The following is a 20,935-nucleotide window of genomic DNA, read 5'->3' as shown; positions in this document are numbered from 1 at the left end:
TATGGATTGTGTTCAGTTTTGTCAGATAACACCACTGGTTCCATTCAGATAACATCTTGTGGTCACAGATATTCCAGCTGATTCAGCCCTTTCTGGCAGTCAAAATATGCATGTCCGTATCCGTGCCATGGCAATTCAAGTTTGAGATGTTTACTTGCAGTTTGGATCATCAGGGTGCTGCACTGAACGTTTGCATGTGCTCTACGTTTTGAATAAAAAAAAATCCATCATGTTCATTGTGTTTTCATGAAAAGGCCTTTCAGGTTTTTAGCTTTCGTCACAGCAGAAATCTATGCAGTCCCATTTGTGTTTTTGCACATCATGTTCATATCGAGCTTTAGTCTGCCTCTTTTATTTATTTATTTGAAATATGGATGGAGAACATGGGGACCGATTTCTTTGTGCAGAGTTGGGAAGCCATTTTCTACTGGAAGGATGAGGACAAGTTTCGGTGGTGTTAAGAGTTCTGAGTGCCTGTCCGAGAAACTAATAGCTTTCTCTGAGTGCATCTACACACAGGATGATAAACTAATAGCTTTCTCTGTCAGTTCCTTTTTCTTTCTTGCAAAAAATAAAGCACAGCTTACTCTGCCTGCAAACAGCTAGAGGCTGTTTGAGTGCATTGTTTTTGAGACGGCACGCTATGTCTTTGCTTCACCGCATTACCAAGTAACAACCCATGATTACCTGGGGCCTTGTTCATATACTTCAGATAGTGGAAAACAAAAAGGTCAAGCAGTAGCATACAAAATAAGATACCATTGTCTCAAACCCACTAATCCAACTGGTTCCATTAACTAATCGCGGTGTCGGTCATGAATCAACCGTCACATGCGACATGTGTACGATTAGATCACATATCTTATAATCTTAAAAGATTACCACCTGATCCATTCACATGCTTATCATCATCATCGTGCAATTATGTCACTGGTGCTAGCTAGAAACAAACGCGAGGTGGTCGAACATCCCTTCACTTTTTTGGATGTACAGTTAGAACATATGATTTGCAGGACCCTAGCTGTTTGCCTGATGCAGCATGTGCAGAGCATCGTCCCTTTGTCCTCTCGTGCTTTTCTGACCGGCCGCTTGAGTTGAGCGAGAGCTGTTGCAGCACTGCATCTGCACATGCAGATAGAAAAGGCCTGCAGAAAATGACATGAAGTGTGATAGATTTGTCACTTGTCTCCATCCAGCTTTTCAGCTCGGAGGGGAAAGCTGAAGAATGCCGGTTCGGATCCGGATCACTGTAGCCGGATTATTCTTCCTAGTTCCTTTCAATGATCAGTTAGACTCATTGTCTGTAAGCAGCATGCATGGTTTTTTCATGAACACACATTCTGTCAGACAAAGAGTGGTATATTTCCCTTTGAGTTTATTTTGGAAACAGCCACCACTAGGTTGATAGCTGATTACTGAAAAGGAGCCTTTGCTTGATCAGACGAGCCCTCAAGTAGGAGTTATCCCGATGGAAAGGCAAGCAGATGAAAAGCTACATGTACATTTGGGTAAAGAAATAGTATGGAACCTGATGGCGCGTTAGACTGACCTCAGCAGACGCCCGCCCGCTCGCCCACGAGGTCGACGCTTCTCGCTTCTTGACGCCAGCAGACTCCACCGCACACGTGGCCCGCCCGCCCGCCCACCATGTCACCCTCGCGACGCCTCCGCGGGCGTCTGCTGAGGTCAGTCTTACAGATGTCAAAAAGAAAGATGAACACAGCATGTTTATCTCGAAGTCAACAAAGTAACATGCAGCTCCGAATAAAATATTTATTTGCAAGGCGCGTTACAGTTTTAAGAAAAAGAATTTACAAAGTACCATCAACAACTATAAAAACCAATGTCACATTAACAGATGCATGAAAAACAAAGGGTGTGTTTAGTTCGCGAAATTTTTTGGGTTTTGCTACTGTAGCACTTTTCGTTTTTATTTGATAATTAGTGTCCAATCATATACTAATTAGGTTCAAAAAATTCATCTCATCATTTCCAGCTAAACTGTATAATTAGTTATTTTTTAAACTACATTTAATGTTTCATGTATGTGTCCAAAAATTTGATGTGATGAAAAATCTTGAAAATTTTTGGGAATTAAACAGGGCCAAAATCTACTGATACGCAAACTATTTGTCAAAAAGGCTTATAAAATTACGCAAATCTACTGCATCACATTTGAGCACGTCACTTCACCTACAGGCTACAGCACGACAGGGCAGTTGTTGAACGGAGCGATCGACGCAATAAAGAATTCCATAAGGACGGCAAGGGTAACAAACTTTTGCATTTCCTGTTCTGTTCTGTTCCTCACCCGTTCTGTTCTGTTCGTCAGGTGGCGCTATTTCCTGCAAATCCTATCGTAGGTGCAACCAAACCCTGATCGGATCAGGGTCGAGGAAATTCTGGAGCTCAAAAGCCAGACACACACCTACACTTCTGCATTTCCTCATCAGTTAACAAACTTTGTATTGTTGCATGAACGAATCCTGCATTGCAGATTGCAACTGCGTGCTGATAATAAAATTGATGAAGGCAGGGCCTGGGATCTCAAAAAGGCAGACCAGGATATCCCCAGAAATCAAAGAAAACTAGAGGAAGAGGCCACTAGAAAAATATACTAGTGTTCAGAATATGGGTGGCCAAACGGGCGGCCCGGCCCGGCCCGGCACGGGCCCGTCTAAGCACGGTCCATTTAGGCACGACCCGCTTAAGCACGAAAATATTAACGAGCCGTGCCGTACTTGCCCATGGGCTGAAGTGCCGGCCCAGGCACGGCCCAAAATTGATTTAATCGGGCCGGGCCGGCCCGTTTGGCCCGGCAGCCCGAAAATATTTAAATATGATTTGATAATGGATAACATAGTATTTAAACGGGCATATTGTGCTACCCATCGGGCCGATCGAGCCGCTCTTTTTCGGGCCGTGCCTGGACGCGTCCATGGGCTGACAGTGAGGCCCAGGCACGGCCCGGCTATCGTGCCCGTGCCGGCCCGAGCCCAATAATATTCAGGCCCGTGCCGTGCTCGGGTCGGACTAATATGGGCCGGGCTTCGGACCTATGGGTATCGGGCCAAATGGCCGTCTATAGTTCAGAAGGAAAAAGGAGCTGCCACTTTCATCTTTATCTGAAGGCGATGGAGAGGACAAGGACTGCGTGGTGGTCAAAAGGAAGACCAAACAAGACAATCAGTGAACTTGTGTGGAAAATAAAAATTAGAAGAACATAAAAGAAATCTATTCTTTTTTGCTTTCCCTACACAAGAGAACAAGGATGGAGGGTTGTACAGCTAGTCTTGACGGTACACGCTAGCAGGTAGCAAGAGACACAATTCCCCAGAAGCCGCCCAAAAGCTTCCTGCAATCCTGCTGCTTTGGCGTTGAACTCCCTTGATTACTCGCATCAGCTGCCAAAGATCTCTCTTTATTGTTTTTTTTTTTTGGTTCAGAAGGGGAGCAGAGGCGAAATTAATTCCTCCGGCGAGATTCGTGTGGAGATGAGTTCGGTGCCAGGACCACTCATAAATTCTGCCTGTTCTTTCAGATCTGCTCCGTGATGTGCTGTGCTTTCAGTTCAGGACAGCGCGCTCCCTCCCTCTCGGCTTCTTCCAGTTCCAGGCTTGGGGCTCCTCGGTTCCAATCTCTCTAGCGCCTAGTCACTCATGCGTCGTCGCCGGAGTCCAATCTCGCAGCCGCCCAGAGTTTCTTGATTTGGTTTGTTCGGAATTTCCACTTTCCCGGGAGAAAATCTGTTCCTTCCAAAAGTTGAATCTTTTGGAAGCGTTGGAAGCAGACATCAGTCGCCGCTTTGTTCTTGAATCCCCTACCCGGTAGCAGCGTTGGAAGCAGAAATCAGTTGCTGCTTTAAAATCCTCCCTTTTCTCTTAGTTTCTGAGCAGCGCAGCTTCCCATACTCGTTCCTATTCTCGATTTCGTCGTGATTTCAGGTCGGCTCTTGCTCGCCTTTGCCGATTTGTCTGCTCCCGAGAACCAGGCTATAAGAATCCCCACTACACCTTTCCCTCTTCCACTCCACGCGCTGCTGCTTTCTCGTGGTGGTTTCTTCTCCCAATGGGCAACGCGTTCGCGTGCATGCCGCGCAAGGAGCACCGGGGCGCAGCCGCGGTGTCGCGCAGCAAGCGGATGGGGAGCGCGCGGTCGGTGCGCGGCGGGCCCAAGCTGACGCCGGCGGAGGAGGAGCTCCTGCACCGCCAGGCGCTGGCCATGGCCATCCACCAGCACCTCGACTCCGGCGGCTCCATGTCGCGCCGCATCGACGCCGGGGCCTCCCTCTCCCGCCGCATGGCCCCCGGCTCCACCAGCTCTCGACGCCGCGGCGACCTGCCGGACTCCGTCACGAATGCCAAGCCCGTAAGGCCCCCTACCTACCCCTTTCTTTCAATCCCACTGTTCACATGCTTGATTCATGACTTCAACCTTGCGTTGTGTTCTTGCATAGTCCAATCATTCAGGTTTTGTTGTTAATTCTATCTTAGAATTGTACATTTTGTTGTTCCTGTTCCCATGAACTCATGTGTCTGATCAGGGCTGCGAAACTTCAGTAATTCATAGTGTTTGGCCATTTGCAGTATCTACTTAGGTGTAGTGCCTTAATTGTTTACCAGTAATTATTCTGGATAATTCCTAGAGATTGTTATGGTAGTGTCTTGTCATTAGGATTCCTTGATTGAGGTGTTTGGTTGGTACCGTTCTGTTCTTAAAATCAGTACATTACCATTACTGTGGCTACCTAAGGTTTGTTGCTTGGTCATTGCTTTTGGACTTGACTCCAACATTGGCTTGGTTGCATTGATTTGTATGTAACTGCGCCAGGTTGAGCTATTGACTTATAATGTGGTTGTTGGTGTTGGAGTGCTTGTGATTGGGGAGTTCAACCAGTTCTTGTGGTGTACTATTTTCTTTGTTGAAGAATTTGCATTCTTTTGTACATGGAAACTGTCCTAGATTTTGAATTATTTCTGTAGCTTCCTTTGTTTGGTAAATTTAATTTGTATTTGAACAGTGAGCTGCTGCCGGTAGTTGAATCATAACAAGTTAGCATACCAGGTTCAGAAGATGGTACATGTAGCTCCATTGTATGGACATGTGCCATACTAAATTAGAATTTATGCTTCCGTGCTTGCTTGGTGTTCAATTATATATTTCAAAACTAAACATAAAACAGAGCTTGAGTCTTCTGATGCATTGTAAGCGTATAGAGCTTATTCTGCTATGACTTGGAACTTTGGTCTCCTTTCAATAAAATGTTGATTTACTTGTTTTTCCCCAATGGTTTCCGGCAACCAAAATGGTGCTGCTTTTCCTTTTAGTTAAGTTTTCCTGATACACAGCACATGCCTTTTCTTATGCTCTGCATGCTTTCCACCTAAAGCAACAGAAAAAAATATATTCAAAAGTTCATGCACTTGCTAAGTCTCTAAACATTTTTTGAATTATTTAGTAGCCTATGGATCATTGTCTATGCCACTAAATGTCGAAAAGGTATCTTTGTATGCAAATGTTGTTTCATACGCAAGTACTAGATGTGGATGTGTATTCTTGGAGCAAACTTATATGTCATTAGGACTACAAGACAATGCTACCACCTCAGCAGCGACCTAACTAGTCCGACAGCATGGTTCCATGCCCATAGTTTTGTCTCATTTATAACTTGTTTGCTAGTTATAGTTTTTGTTGCCCCAGCCTGTAAATAGCTAATACTTGATACTTTTATCTCTTTGTATTTAGCCTTGTCAAAATTTCAAGTAAGGAAAATGTCTAATATTGTCATACAAACATTGTCTTGTGGTTCGTAGAAAAAGGTTTTTATGGTACTGCTGGTATATGCTTTCAGGCCCAAATCGTTCTGGAGAATTTAGAAACAAAGAAAATTGTCCTTGTTCATGGAGAAGGATTTGGTGCTTGGTGTTGGTACAAGACCATCTCGCACTTGGAGGAAGCTGGTCTTGAGCCTGTTGCCTTAGACCTCACAGGTTCTGGCATAGATCATACCGATACAAACAGCATAGCTACACTAGCAGATTACTCCAAGCCATTAATTGATTACCTTGATAAACTTCCTGAGGATGAGAAGGTGGCTATAACATCTGCTGTTCTGTATATATTTATGTTGGGAAAAAAAATAAATTCAGCTTTCTGAGCACTTTGTTGGTAACGGTGATAATACAGGTTATTTTGGTCGGCCACAGTTGCGGAGGTGCAAGTGTTTCATACGCGTTAGAACACTGCCCCAAAAAGATCTCAAAGGCAGTGTTTCTTACTGCTACAATGGTGAAGGATGGGCAGCGGCCCTTCGATGTGTTCTCAGAGGAAGTATGCAATCTCTCTTTATATGTTACCACATCCATATGCATATTCAATGGGAGCTTACCTTAACCTGCATTTCACAGCTGCGGTCAGCAGATGTTTTCTTGCGAGAATCACAGTTTTTGGTTTATGGAAATGGAAAGGACAAGCCTCCTACTGGGCTGATGTTTGATAAACAGCAGATCAAGGGGCTCTATTTCAACCAAACTCCTTCCAAGGTACACTGTGTTTCAGTTGAAAGGTCTACTGTATTCAACACTGTCACACCAGCTGTTATTTTTGCTAACAAGCTTGCACAAATGCAGGATATGGCGCTAGCTGCGGTGTCCATGAGACCCATCCCTCTTGCCCCAATCATGGAGAAGCTCTCCCTCACCCCTGAAAAATACGGCACCGTGCGCCGCTACTTCATTCAGACGCTTGACGACCACATGCTCTCACCTGATGCCCAGGAGAAGTTGGTCCGGGAGGACCCGCCAGATGGCATCTTCAAGATAAAGGGCGGCGACCACTGCCCCTTCTTCTCGAAGCCGCAGTCCCTCAACAAGATCTTGCTGGAGATTGCACAGATCCAAGCTCCAGCCGCGCTGCTCCCGGGCAAAGCAAGTTTGGAGGAGACCGTGGCAGAGAAATCCTGACTGCATGTATGTAGTGTACATGAAAAATGAGTAGCGCATAGGTTGCAAAAGTGAGGTGCGGGGGTTAATTGAAATCAGTTTGTCAGATAATAATGTAGGGAGGTAAAAGTGTTGTTTTTCTTCTGTGATCAAGTATAGAGGATGTGAGATTGTCAGAAAGTTTTCGTTTACCTTGTGAATCAAATATGAAGTCAAAACAACACATCTTAATGTTTGTTTTCCTGAGGAATGATGAGTAGGTAAAGCATCCTGAGCTCTGGGTTCAGATCATAGGTATAAATCTGGGCTAGTTATGGTGATTTGATGCAAATTATGATTATATATATGATATATCCAACATTAGCTCAAATCTCACTACTGTTCAGTTCCAAACGGGCTGGTTTCTTGGGTGAGGTAAAAAGGGCCTTGTTTCGGAAAGAGTTAAATGGGCTAACATGGGCTATTCGTTCTTTGCAGGGCATAGGCACATAAAGCAGCCTTTGAGCCCATGGAGCACAACCAAGTTGCAACAGAAAATTCTTGTGGGAATTGGCTTGTAGTCCAATAATAAAACGGTCTAATAGGATGCTACCCACCAGGTTTTAAATTTTGGTGCTCGCATTTTTTTCTGGGATTTTCTTAAAATTTATCAGTGTTATGCATTAAGTGGTAAGCGACGTTCCCGTCTTCAGATCTGCCGGTGCTCAGTCCTTTAGAGGTGCTCATAGGGTAGGGTTTGCGTACGTGTGTTCATAGGGATGAGTGTGCGTGCATGCTGTGAGCGTCTACATTGATGCTCATAGGGTAGGGTTTGCATACGTGTGTTCATAGGGGTGAGTGTGCGTGCATGTTGTGAACGTCTACGTTGTACTGTGTAATTCTAAAAAAATAGAAAAATTCTTGTTCGAGAAAAGGCTTCCGTTCCGTAGCAGGGTCTGCAACATAGAAATTCAGCCCTTATTTAGATGCATAAAAATGAAGATGTAAAGCACTGTATCACTTTTGTTTGTATTTGCTAATTATTGTTTCGTCATGGGTTGATTAGGTTCAAAAGATTCGTCTCGTAAATTATAGACAAACTGTGTAATTAGTTATTTTGATTAACTATATTTAATATTATATATATATGTTTAAAGATTTGATGTGACGTAAAATCTTGTAAAGTTTTGAAGACCTCAGTATATGCAACCCTGTAAATCAGCGTCTGCAACGTCAACGTGAAGAAGCGATTTCGTTGGGGCCTAGACAAAAATGCAAGGGAAAGGAAGGAGTCCTCTCCGATTTCCTTTTCGATCTCCTCCCTCCCCTTTCCATGGCAGGGTAGAGCAGGTAGGCAGTCCGATATGGTTCCAATCCAATCTGGGTCGAGTTCAGAGCATCCAAAAACAGAGCGCGGGAGATGCAAATACAGATAGAGCAGCGGAGATCTGGAGTAGGGGAGACGGAACCGCGGCATCTTTCGGCATGGAGATGGTGGCGCTGCAGAGCGAGCAGCAGCTGCCTCGGCAAACCCTAGCTCGGAGTAAGTCCTCATCTCTCTCTCCGATGCTCTTGCAGTTTTCTTCATCAGCACTTCATAAAAGGAAAAAAATATCTCTTTTTGTTCGCCAACAGATTCACCTGACTGTTGCCACTTTGGTAGATTATTAATCCTCCAATATTTTTTTTGAAGTAAGCCTTCCGGCATTATTAATCCTCCAATATGGCTCCTTTTAGAATCCTCGTCTATATCTACACATATGGTCATACGCCTCATATTTTTTTTTTGCAAGATTTATTTCCAACGTATATCTTGCACCGTGACTGTCAAAACTTCTTGATTTATGGGAGTTTGTATTGGTATTCAGGTGTGCTGTTTATAACCTATGCAAAAGTTAGTATTTGTTCCCTTTGCTGCTGTGGCCTAATATTTATAACATGCTTTTGTATTAATAAAACATCATCCTGTGCATTTTGGTAGACATGAATGCACATAAACCTATATCATTGGCTACTTTGTGAATGCAAGCAAGAATAGATATCAAATAGTTGATCAGTGCTGGCCATTACTGTCTTTTTTTTCTTGTCAGAGCTTAGAAAGACACTAATAATAACACTGTTAGGTAAAAACTTCTCCATTCCCATTAAATATGTCATATAGTGCACCTACGGCACTCATGCAGTGAGCTATCTGGGGTAGACGGTGCTCCATGTGGTTCCACTGTTTTTCTTTCTCTTATAGAAATTCCATTTGGCTTTAAAGTTGAAATTGTATCCCTTGCTTGTGCATATAGGATATCTGGCGCCATGTACATTCTTTAATGCTGATGGATGCTGCTGCTCATTCTGCTTGCCTTTCTCACACCTTTCTAAGTTCCTGGAGATGTTATCCCAAACTCATTTTGAGTTGTCATACGCTCCGCTTGAAGGCACGCTGTGTTACATGGACACGGGTGCGGGAGTCGGAGACTCGGGTGCGGGTGTCCGATTCGGAAAATCCTAAAAAACAGGATTCGGAGATTCGTCTGGGATTCGTCTAATATCTTTTTTTATTTTTAAATTTTACAAATAAATATGCTTAAAATTCTTGGGGTAGTATCCTTGTCTGCTGCTTACCCCCTTCCTTTGTGTACTAGCAAGCAGCAGCAGCAGCAGCAGCAAATAGCAAATTCTGAACCGTGCCGGATGGTAAAATGGAAATAAATAGTATTGGATGGATTGGATTTCGCCGAAAAAGCATCAAAACCAATCAAAATTCCATTGCAGGCCCAAGTCAATCGTATGCACACCAACGCAGCAGAAGCCTAGGACCCGCCTACACATTTCCAGCCCAGCCCAGTCCACCCTGTCTAGAGGGTCCACCACAGAGACCAGACTTCCGCTGCCTTCGTCCCCCGAGATCTCGATCCCGATCCCGATCCCACCGCGCCATGGCCGCCACCTCCCCGCCCCCGCAGCCGGCGACCGACGCCGCCGCGCCAGGCCTCACCGATCTCTCGATCCCCTACGACCTGGCCACCCGCGGGCAGTGGCAGGCGCTCCTCTCCCACCCGGCCCACGTCCCGCACCCGCACCACCGCCTCCTCCTCTCAGCGCTCTCCGCCCTCTCCCTCGCCAAGCTCCGCCGCTTCCCCGACGCCGCCGTGCTGCTCGCCTCCCTCCACCCGGACCCGGCCTGCCCGCCGCCGCCGTTCCTCATCCGCCTCCTCCACGCGCTCCTCCCGCTCTTCCTCCCCGACCGCCCCCTCGCACTCGACCGCCTCTACACCCTCCTCTCCTCCGTCCGCGCCCGGATGACGAGCGCAGCTGCCCAGACACGGCTGCGGCGTGTCTGGTACGCGTCGCATCGCGTCCGACGCGAATCGACGCGTGGATACGCGTCGACGCGCCAAAAAATTTTTGGACGCGCGTGTCCCGGTAACACAGAAGGCACGACGTGGTGGAAATTTAAGATGCTGAATTGACAACATTCTGAGAAATCACTCAGGCTTTGGCTTGAAGATATTGAGGCTCCATTTAGATTCTGTATACTGTTGCTTTCCTTATATCGACAATTGGCTTCAGGTTGCTGTTACACCAAGGATTGAAGAGCTCACACTTCGGCTACATGAAAAGTACGAATTCCCATGCTCACTTTTATCAGCTGGGGTTAGAGGCTCAATCCGGTCTCTTCTACTTGGTCTTTGTGTCTTCCATCCCACGCTTGAACTTGGCCAATTGAGAAGCCTAACAAGACTGACACTGAGGGATGTGCGTATTACGGGGGAGGAATTAGAGTGCCTTCTTTCCAATTCCCTTGCTTTGGAGCATTTGGACTTCATTACTTGCAAGGAGATAATTTTCCTGAAGATACCTTCTGCATTGCTGCAGCTCAGCTACCTTAGGGTTTGTGGATGTTGGGATCTGCAAGTTATAGAGAATAAAGCACCAAGTCTCTCCACTTTTGCCCTTATCGGGTTTGTTTCAAAACTCTCACTTGGAGAAGCATCGCAAATGATGAAGGTCTTGAGCTTGGAACACGCGAATGTCGTCTGTTATGCTCGTGCTAAGCTTCCATCCATTATGCCAAACCTTGAGACTCTTGTGTTAGGATCGAGTGCTGAAGTAAGCTATGCATCCAGACGACAGTAATCAAACTGTGCTGTGCAGGTGTATAATAATCTGAACATGACATATTTGTTGAATTGTTGTGCAGTTGAATACACCGATGCTGCCCACCAAATTCCTCAACCTCAAGCACCTAATCATTCAGATTAGTGTAGCGACCTTGCCCCCATCATACGACTATTTTTCTCTGGTGTCTTTCTTGGATGCTTCTCCTTCCTTGGAGACTTGGTACCTCGAGGTAAGGCGCTGTCCACCATATCTTGCAAATTAAGATCATTAGTGGTCACTCATTTGGGTGCGTCCATTGATTTTATCTCCTTGTTTCGTCTTCAGGTATATCCGGAAGATATGGAACATGAATCAGTTTTCGAAGGTTCTTCAGATTTGAGGCAGCTGCCTGAATACCGTCACGACAACCTCAAGAGTGTTGAGATCATAGGATTCATCTCTGCAAGGAGCTTGATTGAGCTAACATGCTGTATTGTCAAGAGCGCAGTCTCACTCAAGCGACTCACATTGGATACCCTTCGGGGTGGTGGTAGGTGTTCTGGGGGAAATGGTGGTGATTGCTCGGATCAAATTTGCTCTGCTGTTAGCAAGGCTGTGGTCGAGGAAGCCTTTAGAGGGGTGGCGGCGATAAGAAAGTACATTGAGGATAAAGTCCCGTCTACAGCTAAGCTGATTGTTCTGGAACCTTGCCCACGGTGTCATACCACTACAGTACTGGATTATTCTGGTAATGTAGATCTTGCAAGTTGCAGATGATGATGTTACGATGATGGAGGGTGGAAGATATCATAAAGTTATCTTAATTATGCCTGAGGTGAGGGCTGGTGATGGAGATGCATCCAATGCTAGCTCAGGATTTTGAACTAGGTGTGTGTATATGTTAGAAGGAATTAAGAGGAAACATAGGCACTTAAATTAAATTAGGCTAGATGAGGATTTTGAACCCGGATGATCTAGGTGTACAGATTGTTACTCCATCCCAAACTATTAGTCGTTTTGGTTTTTCTAGATGCATAATATTTGCTATGCATCTTGATATATATTATGTGCATACCAACATCTATGTATCTAGAAAAATCAAAACGACTAATAATTTGGGACAATACAATTGAACTAGGCTTAGCTTTCACCTCATGTCACTTTTGTGTCGTGTAGTGTTTTTTTTCTAAATCCAATAATGTGTTTAGTTAGTGAAAAAGTTTGGGTTTGGTATTGTAGCACATTTCATTGTTACTTAGTTATTTTTTGAACTGCATTTAATGCTTCATGCATGTGTCCGAATATTTTATGTGATGGGTACTGTGCAAAATTTTTTGGGAACTAAACAGGGCCTAAGCTTCTAGCGAGTGTTATGGTGGTTCTGTGTTTCTATAGTTCTATCAGGTCTAAGAGGTAGTTTTTATTTGTACAAAAATAATATAAAGTTAATATTTACCTTTTTTAAAAACTCCTTGCTCCATTGTTGATTTTTGTTCGTTTTGATGGGCTTAGGGTCCCAAACCACATAGAACTAGTATTTGGCGAGTATAATAGAAAAAAAAACTAAGTTCCTTAACCGACACGTAGATATTACTCTTTTTTAGTTATAATAAAATAAAAAAATATTAGAAGATATATATTTACATTTTTTTAAAATTATTCTATATAGTATGCTAACTGAATATATTCTATATAATATGCTAATTGAAGTATATTTAAATTATTTTTCTATAACAATGTACGAACACATTTGCACGGTAGAGAATGAACAATTTTATCATTGTTTAAAAAGTAGCATGAGTTTGGTAATTATTAAATTTTTTTTTTGGAGTGAAAGAAATTAGAGGAGCAAGTATGTTAGTAAAGCTAGATGGCACCATGGCAGTAGCATACGTCAAGTAGGCAAATTGAACTTCCATATTTAATATTTTGAACGATTAACCGCTAAGATGATTTCATCTGAGTACAACAGTTCCAGGAAAAGGTATTAGGACAAGTGCGTAGCCGGTTAACTGCCTCTGATTTATCTGATCGTAAAGACGGCGTATTTGTTCGGTTCCTTGATTGATCATAAATCTAGTATTAGAGCATTTCTAAAAGACTAGCCAAATCTCACTCTTCACTAGATTTACCAGCGAGCGCAAAAGCCTAAAAAAAGTCTACTGGTTCATTCATCTCTAAAATCTCGAACTTTTTTTTTTTCCTTTGAAAGCCACCAAATCTCAAGTGGGCTGAAACAATGGGCTGGGCCTATGTGGAAGAGGGGACACCGGACACGACTCGGATCGGCCTCTTATCTCACTCATATTTAAATCCTCTCAAAAGAGAGAGAGAGAGAGGCGAATTGGGGGAAGAGAGGCACGCACACGAATCGAATCGAATCGTGTCGAGCAGAAGCATCAGGGAGGGAATCGGCGGCCATGGAGGATCTGAGTGTGGAGGAGCTCGCCTCCAACCTCTCCACCTACAAGGACCAGCTCCGCGAGGTCTCTTCTCCCCATCTCCTCTTCTCGATCTCGTCTCGTCCCCATCCCTTTGGATGATTCTATGTTTAGGTCGGTGCGTTCTAGCGGGTGCAAGTGCAGGGGAGGAGGGGCGGCAGCCGGCGAGCTAGGGCAGGGGGAGGGGGTGGCCGGCGAGGGGTGGTTGGTTGGGGGAGCGACCGCCGGCGGCCGGGCGGACCTTAGGGTCCCGGGGTTGCTGGGGGTGGGGGTGGCTCCATGCCCACCGGACCTAGAGGGCGGCCATTTTGGAAGCTCTGGAACTGAAAGGTTAACTGTGGCCAACCTGCACATGCCTACTTCTCGGAGGTCTTCTTTGATCCAGCCAGAAATTTGTTGGGAAAGGATTTGGTAGGGTTAAGTTGGGTTAGTGGAAGCTGTTTCGATGTAAACATACCCTTTGATCCATTACATGCACTTTATTTATTTGGTGAAGAGGACATCATGTTTATGCCTGTTATGTTGTTTCACCATGGTTATTTGGTTAACAGCATGCGTATTTCATATGGTTGTTTACTTAGGGATTTCATTCTAAACTCGTGCCTTTGCTTCTGCAGTCAGTATTTAAAACTAGAAAAATGAAACCTTACTATCTTTTGAACCCTTTTTCTATCATCTCATTCAGTCATTCTTATCTTTAACTGTGGTGATTTTAGTTTGAGAAGTGATATTCTTCAAGCAACTGTGATGCACTGTTTGTCCTGTCTCGAAGCTGCCAAGTGTGCTGTACTGGCACCACACTTCACTTGAACTGATCAATGATGAAGCTTATGCTATTCTAGATCCTTAATTGCTCTATTTCTCTTGTAGTCTAATGTTACTTCCATGCCTTTATTTTCTTGCCAAATTCATTTTTCTTTGAATTTCTTGTTTGTCATCTTATAGTAATCTAATTCATGCACTTAGGGATGTGTCTTACGTGCATGCATTGCAGGTTAAGAAGCTTATCAAGGAGAAAAAGGATGACCCTGAAATTTCTGAATATCTTGATATGGAGAAAGAGCTTCAGGAGGTGAGTCAATTCTCTTACTTTTATTTTACGCTGTGATGTCCCTGTGCTTGTATTAACTACCCAACAGATACTCTTTCTTTCTGTTGCTTCAATGCCAAGTTATTAATTATTCTCACAAAAGGATATGATTTTGGCACTGTTGCTATCGATTCGTTCTCTTCTTTGTTACAAGGAGCCATTCCCAGCAAGGTAGCATGAAAAGGCAGCTTGCAACAGAAGATTTATTTTTGGGGAATATAGATTTTTTTGTAACATTGAAAGGTGAGAAGGTTGGTTTAAGCAATGGTAGGGACTGTCTGAGCAAAAATATTAGTAGTAATGAACACAATGACTAAAATTCCATGGCTTCAAAGTTGTCCATTACCCTTTATCTTGATTGATTGCAGGTTTGTGTCTCATGCTAGAGTACCTCCTCCTGATTTTGGGTGTCGATGCTGCTGTTCTAAGTTGGATCTCGAAAATGGGCGCATATTTAACAATACTTGGATGTTCCTTATGTTTCTGATGCTTAATGTTAGTTTTTGTGGCCACTGCAGGTCATTATGTTAACCGAAGAGCTTTTGGCAACTGCAAAGCAAACTGAGAGTGCCCAGAATGTTGCAGGTCTATCACCACCGAATTATTCGGCTGGAGTGCAGTCAGAGGTAGCTTTGTTCTTCATTAGATTGCTGGATTTTTGTTGCAGGCAGCTGTTTGGACATTTCCTTTATTCACTGCATACAACAGAAATTCATGCCAGTTGTTCCATAGATGAATGTTATATGCTGATGAATATATTTGTACTACATGTTTTGGAAATATTATGGCTTGTTATCTTCCTACACTACTGACACATTTAGTCTTGTGGCAGGGACTCGATGACTTTTCACATTCCCATAAGTTTGTGGTTGGGGCTAGAGTGCAAGCTGTGTGGAGTGAAGATGGGGAATGGTGAGTTTGTCGTTGATATATCTATCGCTGTTTCTATTTATATGATAGTCTTTTACATTTTGTACATCATTCCATTGCAACATGTTGATTAGCTGTATTGCCAGGTATAATGCAACAGTTGAAGCTTTGACACCAAATGGATATTATGTAGCTTACGATGGCTGGGGAAACAGTGAAGAGGTATGCTCCCCTTTTCTGGAAATAACAGTGAAGAGGTATACTCTTGTTCCAAACTATTGATTTCGCTGCCTTATATAGGTAGACCCAGATAATGTTAGGCCGCTTGAGGAAGAAGCGGAGGATGCTTTGCGCCAAGCTGAAAAGGAAGCTGAAGCCACAAAAATGGCAATAAAGAGGAAAATTGAACAAGCTGCAACATCTGATTTTCAAGCACGCAGCTTGCCTACCAAACTTCGTATCGAACCAAGTGATCCCGAGGATGTGGTAAAGTTGATGCCTTCCAGTTGAGCTAAATGATTAGGTATCATGTGTTCTGACTAGCCTTTGTATCTGCAGAAAGCTGCGAAGCGTAAGAAAATACATGCTTTCAAATCAAAAGCCCGGTTTGAGCAGCTTGAGTTTGCACAAAACAAGCGGCAGAATGCATGGCAGCAGTTTCAAACGACCAAGGGTAAAGCTAAAAAGGTAGCCTCTTCTGTGCTCCGCTCTCTTTTAATTTGGCTAGGCGCTTGTCCACTAAGTTTTGAGTCTGTATCTCAAGGTACCAGCCTTCTAATTCATCAAGCTTTCGCATTCCCATGACTGAAAAAGATCCCCAGCATCGGCGTACCAATAGTTGAGACTTTTCATGTAACAGAATCAGCTGAAGTTGGGTGGTTTGTTTTTCAGGTGGGGTTCTTCTCTGGCCGCAAGAAGGAGAGCATCTTCAAGTCGCCGGACGACCACAGAGGTAAGGTGGGTGTCACCGGGAGCGGCAAAGGCCTGACCGATTTCCAGAGGAGGGAGAAGCATCTGCACCTCAAGGGTGGCTCTGGTGACGCATTGGATGACGAGGAATAGACCGTACTGGTGTGTCGGCCTGTTAGCTCGCGAGCTTATCACCAAACATTCTCATGCCCGGTGTTTATTGCTCTGGCCTGGGCCCGAGGGGCGCCTGTTGTGTATGTCGAACTTGTCGGATCTAGAATTCTCACAGATATATCATCAATTATTCCATGTTGCGTTCTGGTGCCCCCAGCTCATTTGTCAATGAAATCTGTACCCAGATTGACACCATGTCATTGTGTCGTTGCTTGAGAGGGACCTCCGTGCCGTGGACGAGCGCCGAGGCCGCCGGCCAACGCACAGTGTACAGTGCACGGCGCTTCCACCGGTGGCGCCATGGGCCTGGATCGAGGCGCTGGCGGCGAGCCATGCACGACAGCCTGAGCACCGGCCGGAATAATTCCCGCAGGCGCCGTCTTCCATTTTTGGCGGTGCTGCGAGGAAGGCGGAAGGGCAGCAAGCTGAATCCAACGGATGCGAGAGAGCGAGCCAGGGGGTGGTCGGTAGTGTATGAAAGGTAGGATGTGTATAATGTGGTCGATGTATTGTATTGAACCTCTAAGGCGAATATATAGGAGTACATGGTTTGGAGGGCAAGTAGCCTCTCCTAGAGATAAGGAAGGTTATTCCGGGATTACAATCAATCCTAAACTAATTATATCCGGAGTTGCCTAATATACTCTAACAGGTAGGTATATCGTAAGCTGTTCAATTGGAGATGCAGTTTTAGCACTTGTAGCCTTCAGCCCTTTAACACGCAAGAGAAGGATTATTTGAGAAGTACAGAAGTACACGCAGAGCGGATGCACATTTGAAATTACAAAAAAAGAAAAAAAATCATCGGAAAGAGATCTATGAAGACTTTTGGGAAAACATCGACGTTTGCTGGCTTATTTGGCAAAGAAAAATAGAGTACGTTATGAGAAATTAATCAGTCAGTTGGATATTCGGGAGAAGTAATTTAATTGTTCGAATCTTTTTCTTATTCTATTAGTAGTCTTATAGAGGTCTTAGATTTTGCATTTTGATGAGCCTCGTGTTGAGGAATTCATGGAATAATCTATTTTCATGGAAAGAAGAATAAGAACAAGGATATAAGTCTACCACTTATAAGAAAAGATCTCATGATAGTCAATATGGGCCCTCAACACCCATCAATGCATAGTGTTCTTCGACTGATCGTTACTCTCGATGTTGAAGATGATATATTAGGGTATTTACACAAAGGAATGGAAAAAATCACGGAAAAATAGAATTATTATACAGTACTTGCCTTATGTAACATGGTGGGATTATTTAGCTACTATGTTTATAGAAGCAATAACAGTAAATGCATCAGAATTCTTGGGGAATATTCAAATACCTCAAAGAGCCTACTGAAGCTTGAAAAGAGGAGGGATGATACACGTGTTGTGTAACTGTCGTGACCGTGTTTATTGAACTAGATGTTGCTTACAGTTGAAACTATCGGTCTGAACTCTGAACATGTATCATGCTGACTTGGGAGATGACTCTTGAACATGAAGGCATAAAACTTTTCATCCCATAGAACTAAAGAAGGACAAGCAGCTGCCAACACGGTTATGTCGTCGCAACCATCACCGGCAAGAAACCAGCGTCTGAAACGGCTGCAGCTCGCCTGAATTGCTTCTGAGATGAGCTGGTGATGCACTGATGCCACTATGTTGTTGCCAGTTTGTCCACTCTACAAATTTCAAAATGGAGATTTGAATGTAGCTCTATATCATCCCACCAGTGCTTGTCATGCTGTTTACTTAGCTTATAATGGTAGCTTCCATTTTGTCTTCTTCTGCTGTGGTAGCTGCATCTACATTTTGTGTTCTTGACATTTCCAAGCTTGCTCACTGAAGTCTCCAGTGTGTTTCTCTGACCTCTAGAAGGAACCTGCAACCAATCCGCTCCTCTGTTTTCTTTCCTGGTCAGTCAGACAAGTAAACAACATGCAGTTCGTCCAAGTAGTAATCAGGCCCTTGAAATTACTGATCTTGATCATTATCAGTCGCACCATCCGTCAGTAAATTTGCACACGTGCCACATGTACGCACAGCAAAGTCAGAACCTCCATAAAATCCATGAAACTGAAAGCAGGTGACGCTGCAAACTGAAAACAAAGAAGTTTTGTTCCTGTCTGAATCTGTCACATGATCCCCATGAAGAAAGCGTGAGGAGGTGGACGGTCAATTCCAGAGGCCGTGCAGTGGGGATCAAGTTGCTGTGTTCCAGGAAAAAGGGTGAAAAGATTTGCACCAGCATGACCTGCACTGCACATTAAAACTGCACACTGACGCACACGTTTCTGAGAGAAACGTTTGTTTTACAATCATCTGACTTGATGCCTCTGGGATCAAATGCCGGTTGACTACCACGAATCGCGATAGCGATAGCGTGGTAGGTTGATAATAAACTTAAAATTCCTTGTCATGGATAGATGCATGCAGGGGTTGGGACTCGAAGAAGTCAAGGTGGAGTGAGCTAAGAACTAATCCTTGTTCATTGTTTTTGCTTATAATTTGAGAATATTATTAGCTATCAAATTTAAGTACTCCTACTAACTAGTGACCGTCTCAGCATTCAGATGCTGCAAGAAATCTAGAGTTAGCACAATGCTTCCGCAAGCGGGCTACGGCTACCTAACCTTGCCGTTTTTTCTTATGAGGCATGGCTCTTACCTACCCATGAGATGGATGTGACCTGCATAATAACCTGGAAAATCATGTCGAAACCTCCTTCCCCTTTTTCTGCAGTTAACCGAATTTTCGCTTTCGATCGCCTCGAGATTGGTGGCGACACTTGAATTTCATTGCAAATGTTCCTATATTTCTGTTCCTCTTTCGGTGTCGTACTGCACACATGTTGTTGTCTTGCTTCTAGAGCTTGTACTGTACTACTAACCTTCTGTTTTCTCTTGGACGATAAGCCAAACAAGGTCTTGCATGCTCTATCTAAAAGAAATAAAGAATCATGACCCTGCTTTTGCAGAGTTGACACGAAGAGAAACGTAACTTGTCGGACACAATGCCTATATATGTTCCTTTCGCCTCTCCATATCATGTATGTTGTTTCATTTCAACCCCCCCTTCAAATCTCATCATGATCGACCTTCGTTCACATCGAAAAGGGATCGGAGGCGTCGATCGACCCGGCCGGCATCGTCATTGAGTAAAGGTGAGAGTGAAATCAAGTGTTCTTTATGAGATAGAAATGCAAATGATGGAGCGAGAGACGGCTTTCAGTAATTTCAGTTGAGTAGAAAGGCATGATCTGGGAAAGGAGCTGCTTTAGTTTCAAGATTATTAGTTTATTACTTTGGTGTGGGCAAATTGGTCAGGTGGTTGGGCAGTCAACGTTAACTGTTGCATGAGCTCACGGACAGAACTAGCAGCTATGAAGATGAGGAAAAGCTAGCTGGGTAGTTAATGTGATTGATCGATAAGTTTCAGTTTGATGATGCGGAGCCATTTTTGCTTTTCTTTCATATGGCAGCAGGTGCAGCCATCGAGCATTCATTATATTGTTGCCAGGGCTTAATTATGTACGAAACAAGCTGCTGTGGCCTGTTGCACAAACCAGCTGGGACTTTGGCGACCACCTAACTAGTAGAGATAGAGATTTCGGTGTCACCTCAACCTAAGTATAATGCATCTGAAGCAACAAAGTGCTTTTTTTCCGTTCCATGAGTAGTTGCGAAATATTCAGAAGAACATACATGCATGCTTTGGACCTAGATTGGTGATCAATAAAATGAAAGTAGTAAAAAATTAAGTTTTCCATAGATGAAAGTAAAGTTTTCCAATGCTGACAAGTGACAAATTAACAAGAGTATTAACGAGCTGACCTTAGCAGGCGTAAAATGTAAGGCAAACAAGTGCCTATTGGCCTATTGAGAGTTGAGTAGTGCGATACCACGTCGATCTATCACATTGCATTTTATAGTTTCTTCGGCGTTCTATGTGCTATAAATGAAGTTAACTGAACTGAACCTCTCATGCCCCTGATGCTCCCCTCTAATTAATAATTACGGGTGGTAATGGGTCATGATCCTAATGCTCTCTTCACAATCTTACTTGGCACTTAATTTATTTAGCTCAAAATTGTATAAGATTAGAGGTTGACCCTTTTAGAGCCCGACCCTTAAATTATCTAGACAAAAAATTAAGGCCCTTTAGCACCATGTGCTCCTGCATAGGCTAATTCTAATTAATATAAAAATAAAGCTTATAGCTAATCATTATAATTATCTATCTCACGCTCTCTTTCATCTATTAAATATTCTAATAGATACTCTAAAATACATATTTATCAATATCTAGTTGCAATAGATTTTATTTTGCATCACCTCTCTATGTGTGTTTGATATATATTTAATTGAACTATTTGTTTGTGAATTTGTATACTTATCTCTTCCATCATACATGAATACATGGTGACACATACTGTGGGTAGTATTTTTA

At 43.7% G+C, this 20,935-nt stretch overlaps 2 protein-coding genes across 8 annotated transcripts; both read left to right on the top strand.

The window, feature by feature from the left end:
- The first annotated feature begins 3,201 nt into the window (after positions 1-3,201).
- LOC120678908 (putative methylesterase 14, chloroplastic) lies at positions 3,202-7,238 on the top strand. The gene is made up of 5 exons (XM_039960353.1): positions 3,202-4,368; positions 5,852-6,091; positions 6,187-6,330; positions 6,408-6,542; positions 6,630-7,238. Exons 1-5 carry the CDS (start codon positions 4,069-4,071, stop codon positions 6,960-6,962), a joined length of 1,152 nt encoding a protein of 383 aa, XP_039816287.1. The 5' UTR covers positions 3,202-4,068; the 3' UTR covers positions 6,963-7,238.
- A 2,744-nt stretch (positions 7,239-9,982) lies between these two features.
- Positions 9,983-16,686, top strand: LOC120677726 (survival of motor neuron-related-splicing factor 30-like). 7 transcript variants are annotated; one of them, XM_039958897.1, is made up of 10 exons: positions 9,983-11,024; positions 11,116-11,265; positions 11,361-11,850; positions 14,451-14,528; positions 15,065-15,172; positions 15,379-15,458; positions 15,563-15,638; positions 15,717-15,902; positions 15,975-16,103; positions 16,308-16,686. In XM_039958897.1, exons 3-10 carry the CDS (start codon positions 11,803-11,805, stop codon positions 16,476-16,478), a joined length of 876 nt encoding a protein of 291 aa, XP_039814831.1. In that variant the 5' UTR covers positions 9,983-11,024; positions 11,116-11,265; positions 11,361-11,802; the 3' UTR covers positions 16,479-16,686. The 7 variants fall into 7 exon arrangements, with proteins under 7 accessions (XP_039814831.1, XP_039814832.1, XP_039814830.1 ...); XM_039958898.1 differs by lacking the exon at positions 9,983-11,024 and having other exon boundaries at positions 11,067-11,265; XM_039958900.1 differs by lacking the exons at positions 9,983-11,024; positions 11,116-11,265; positions 11,361-11,850 and adding exons at positions 13,356-13,501; positions 14,701-14,789 and having other exon boundaries at positions 14,915-15,172.
- Positions 16,687-20,935: the final 4,249 nt, after the last annotated feature.

The sequence above is a fragment of the Panicum virgatum genome, chromosome 6N (assembly GCF_016808335.1).
Source record: "Panicum virgatum strain AP13 chromosome 6N, P.virgatum_v5, whole genome shotgun sequence".
Taxonomy (NCBI): domain Eukaryota; kingdom Viridiplantae; phylum Streptophyta; class Magnoliopsida; order Poales; family Poaceae; genus Panicum; species Panicum virgatum.
This window is presented reverse-complemented; position numbering and strand designations above follow the sequence as displayed.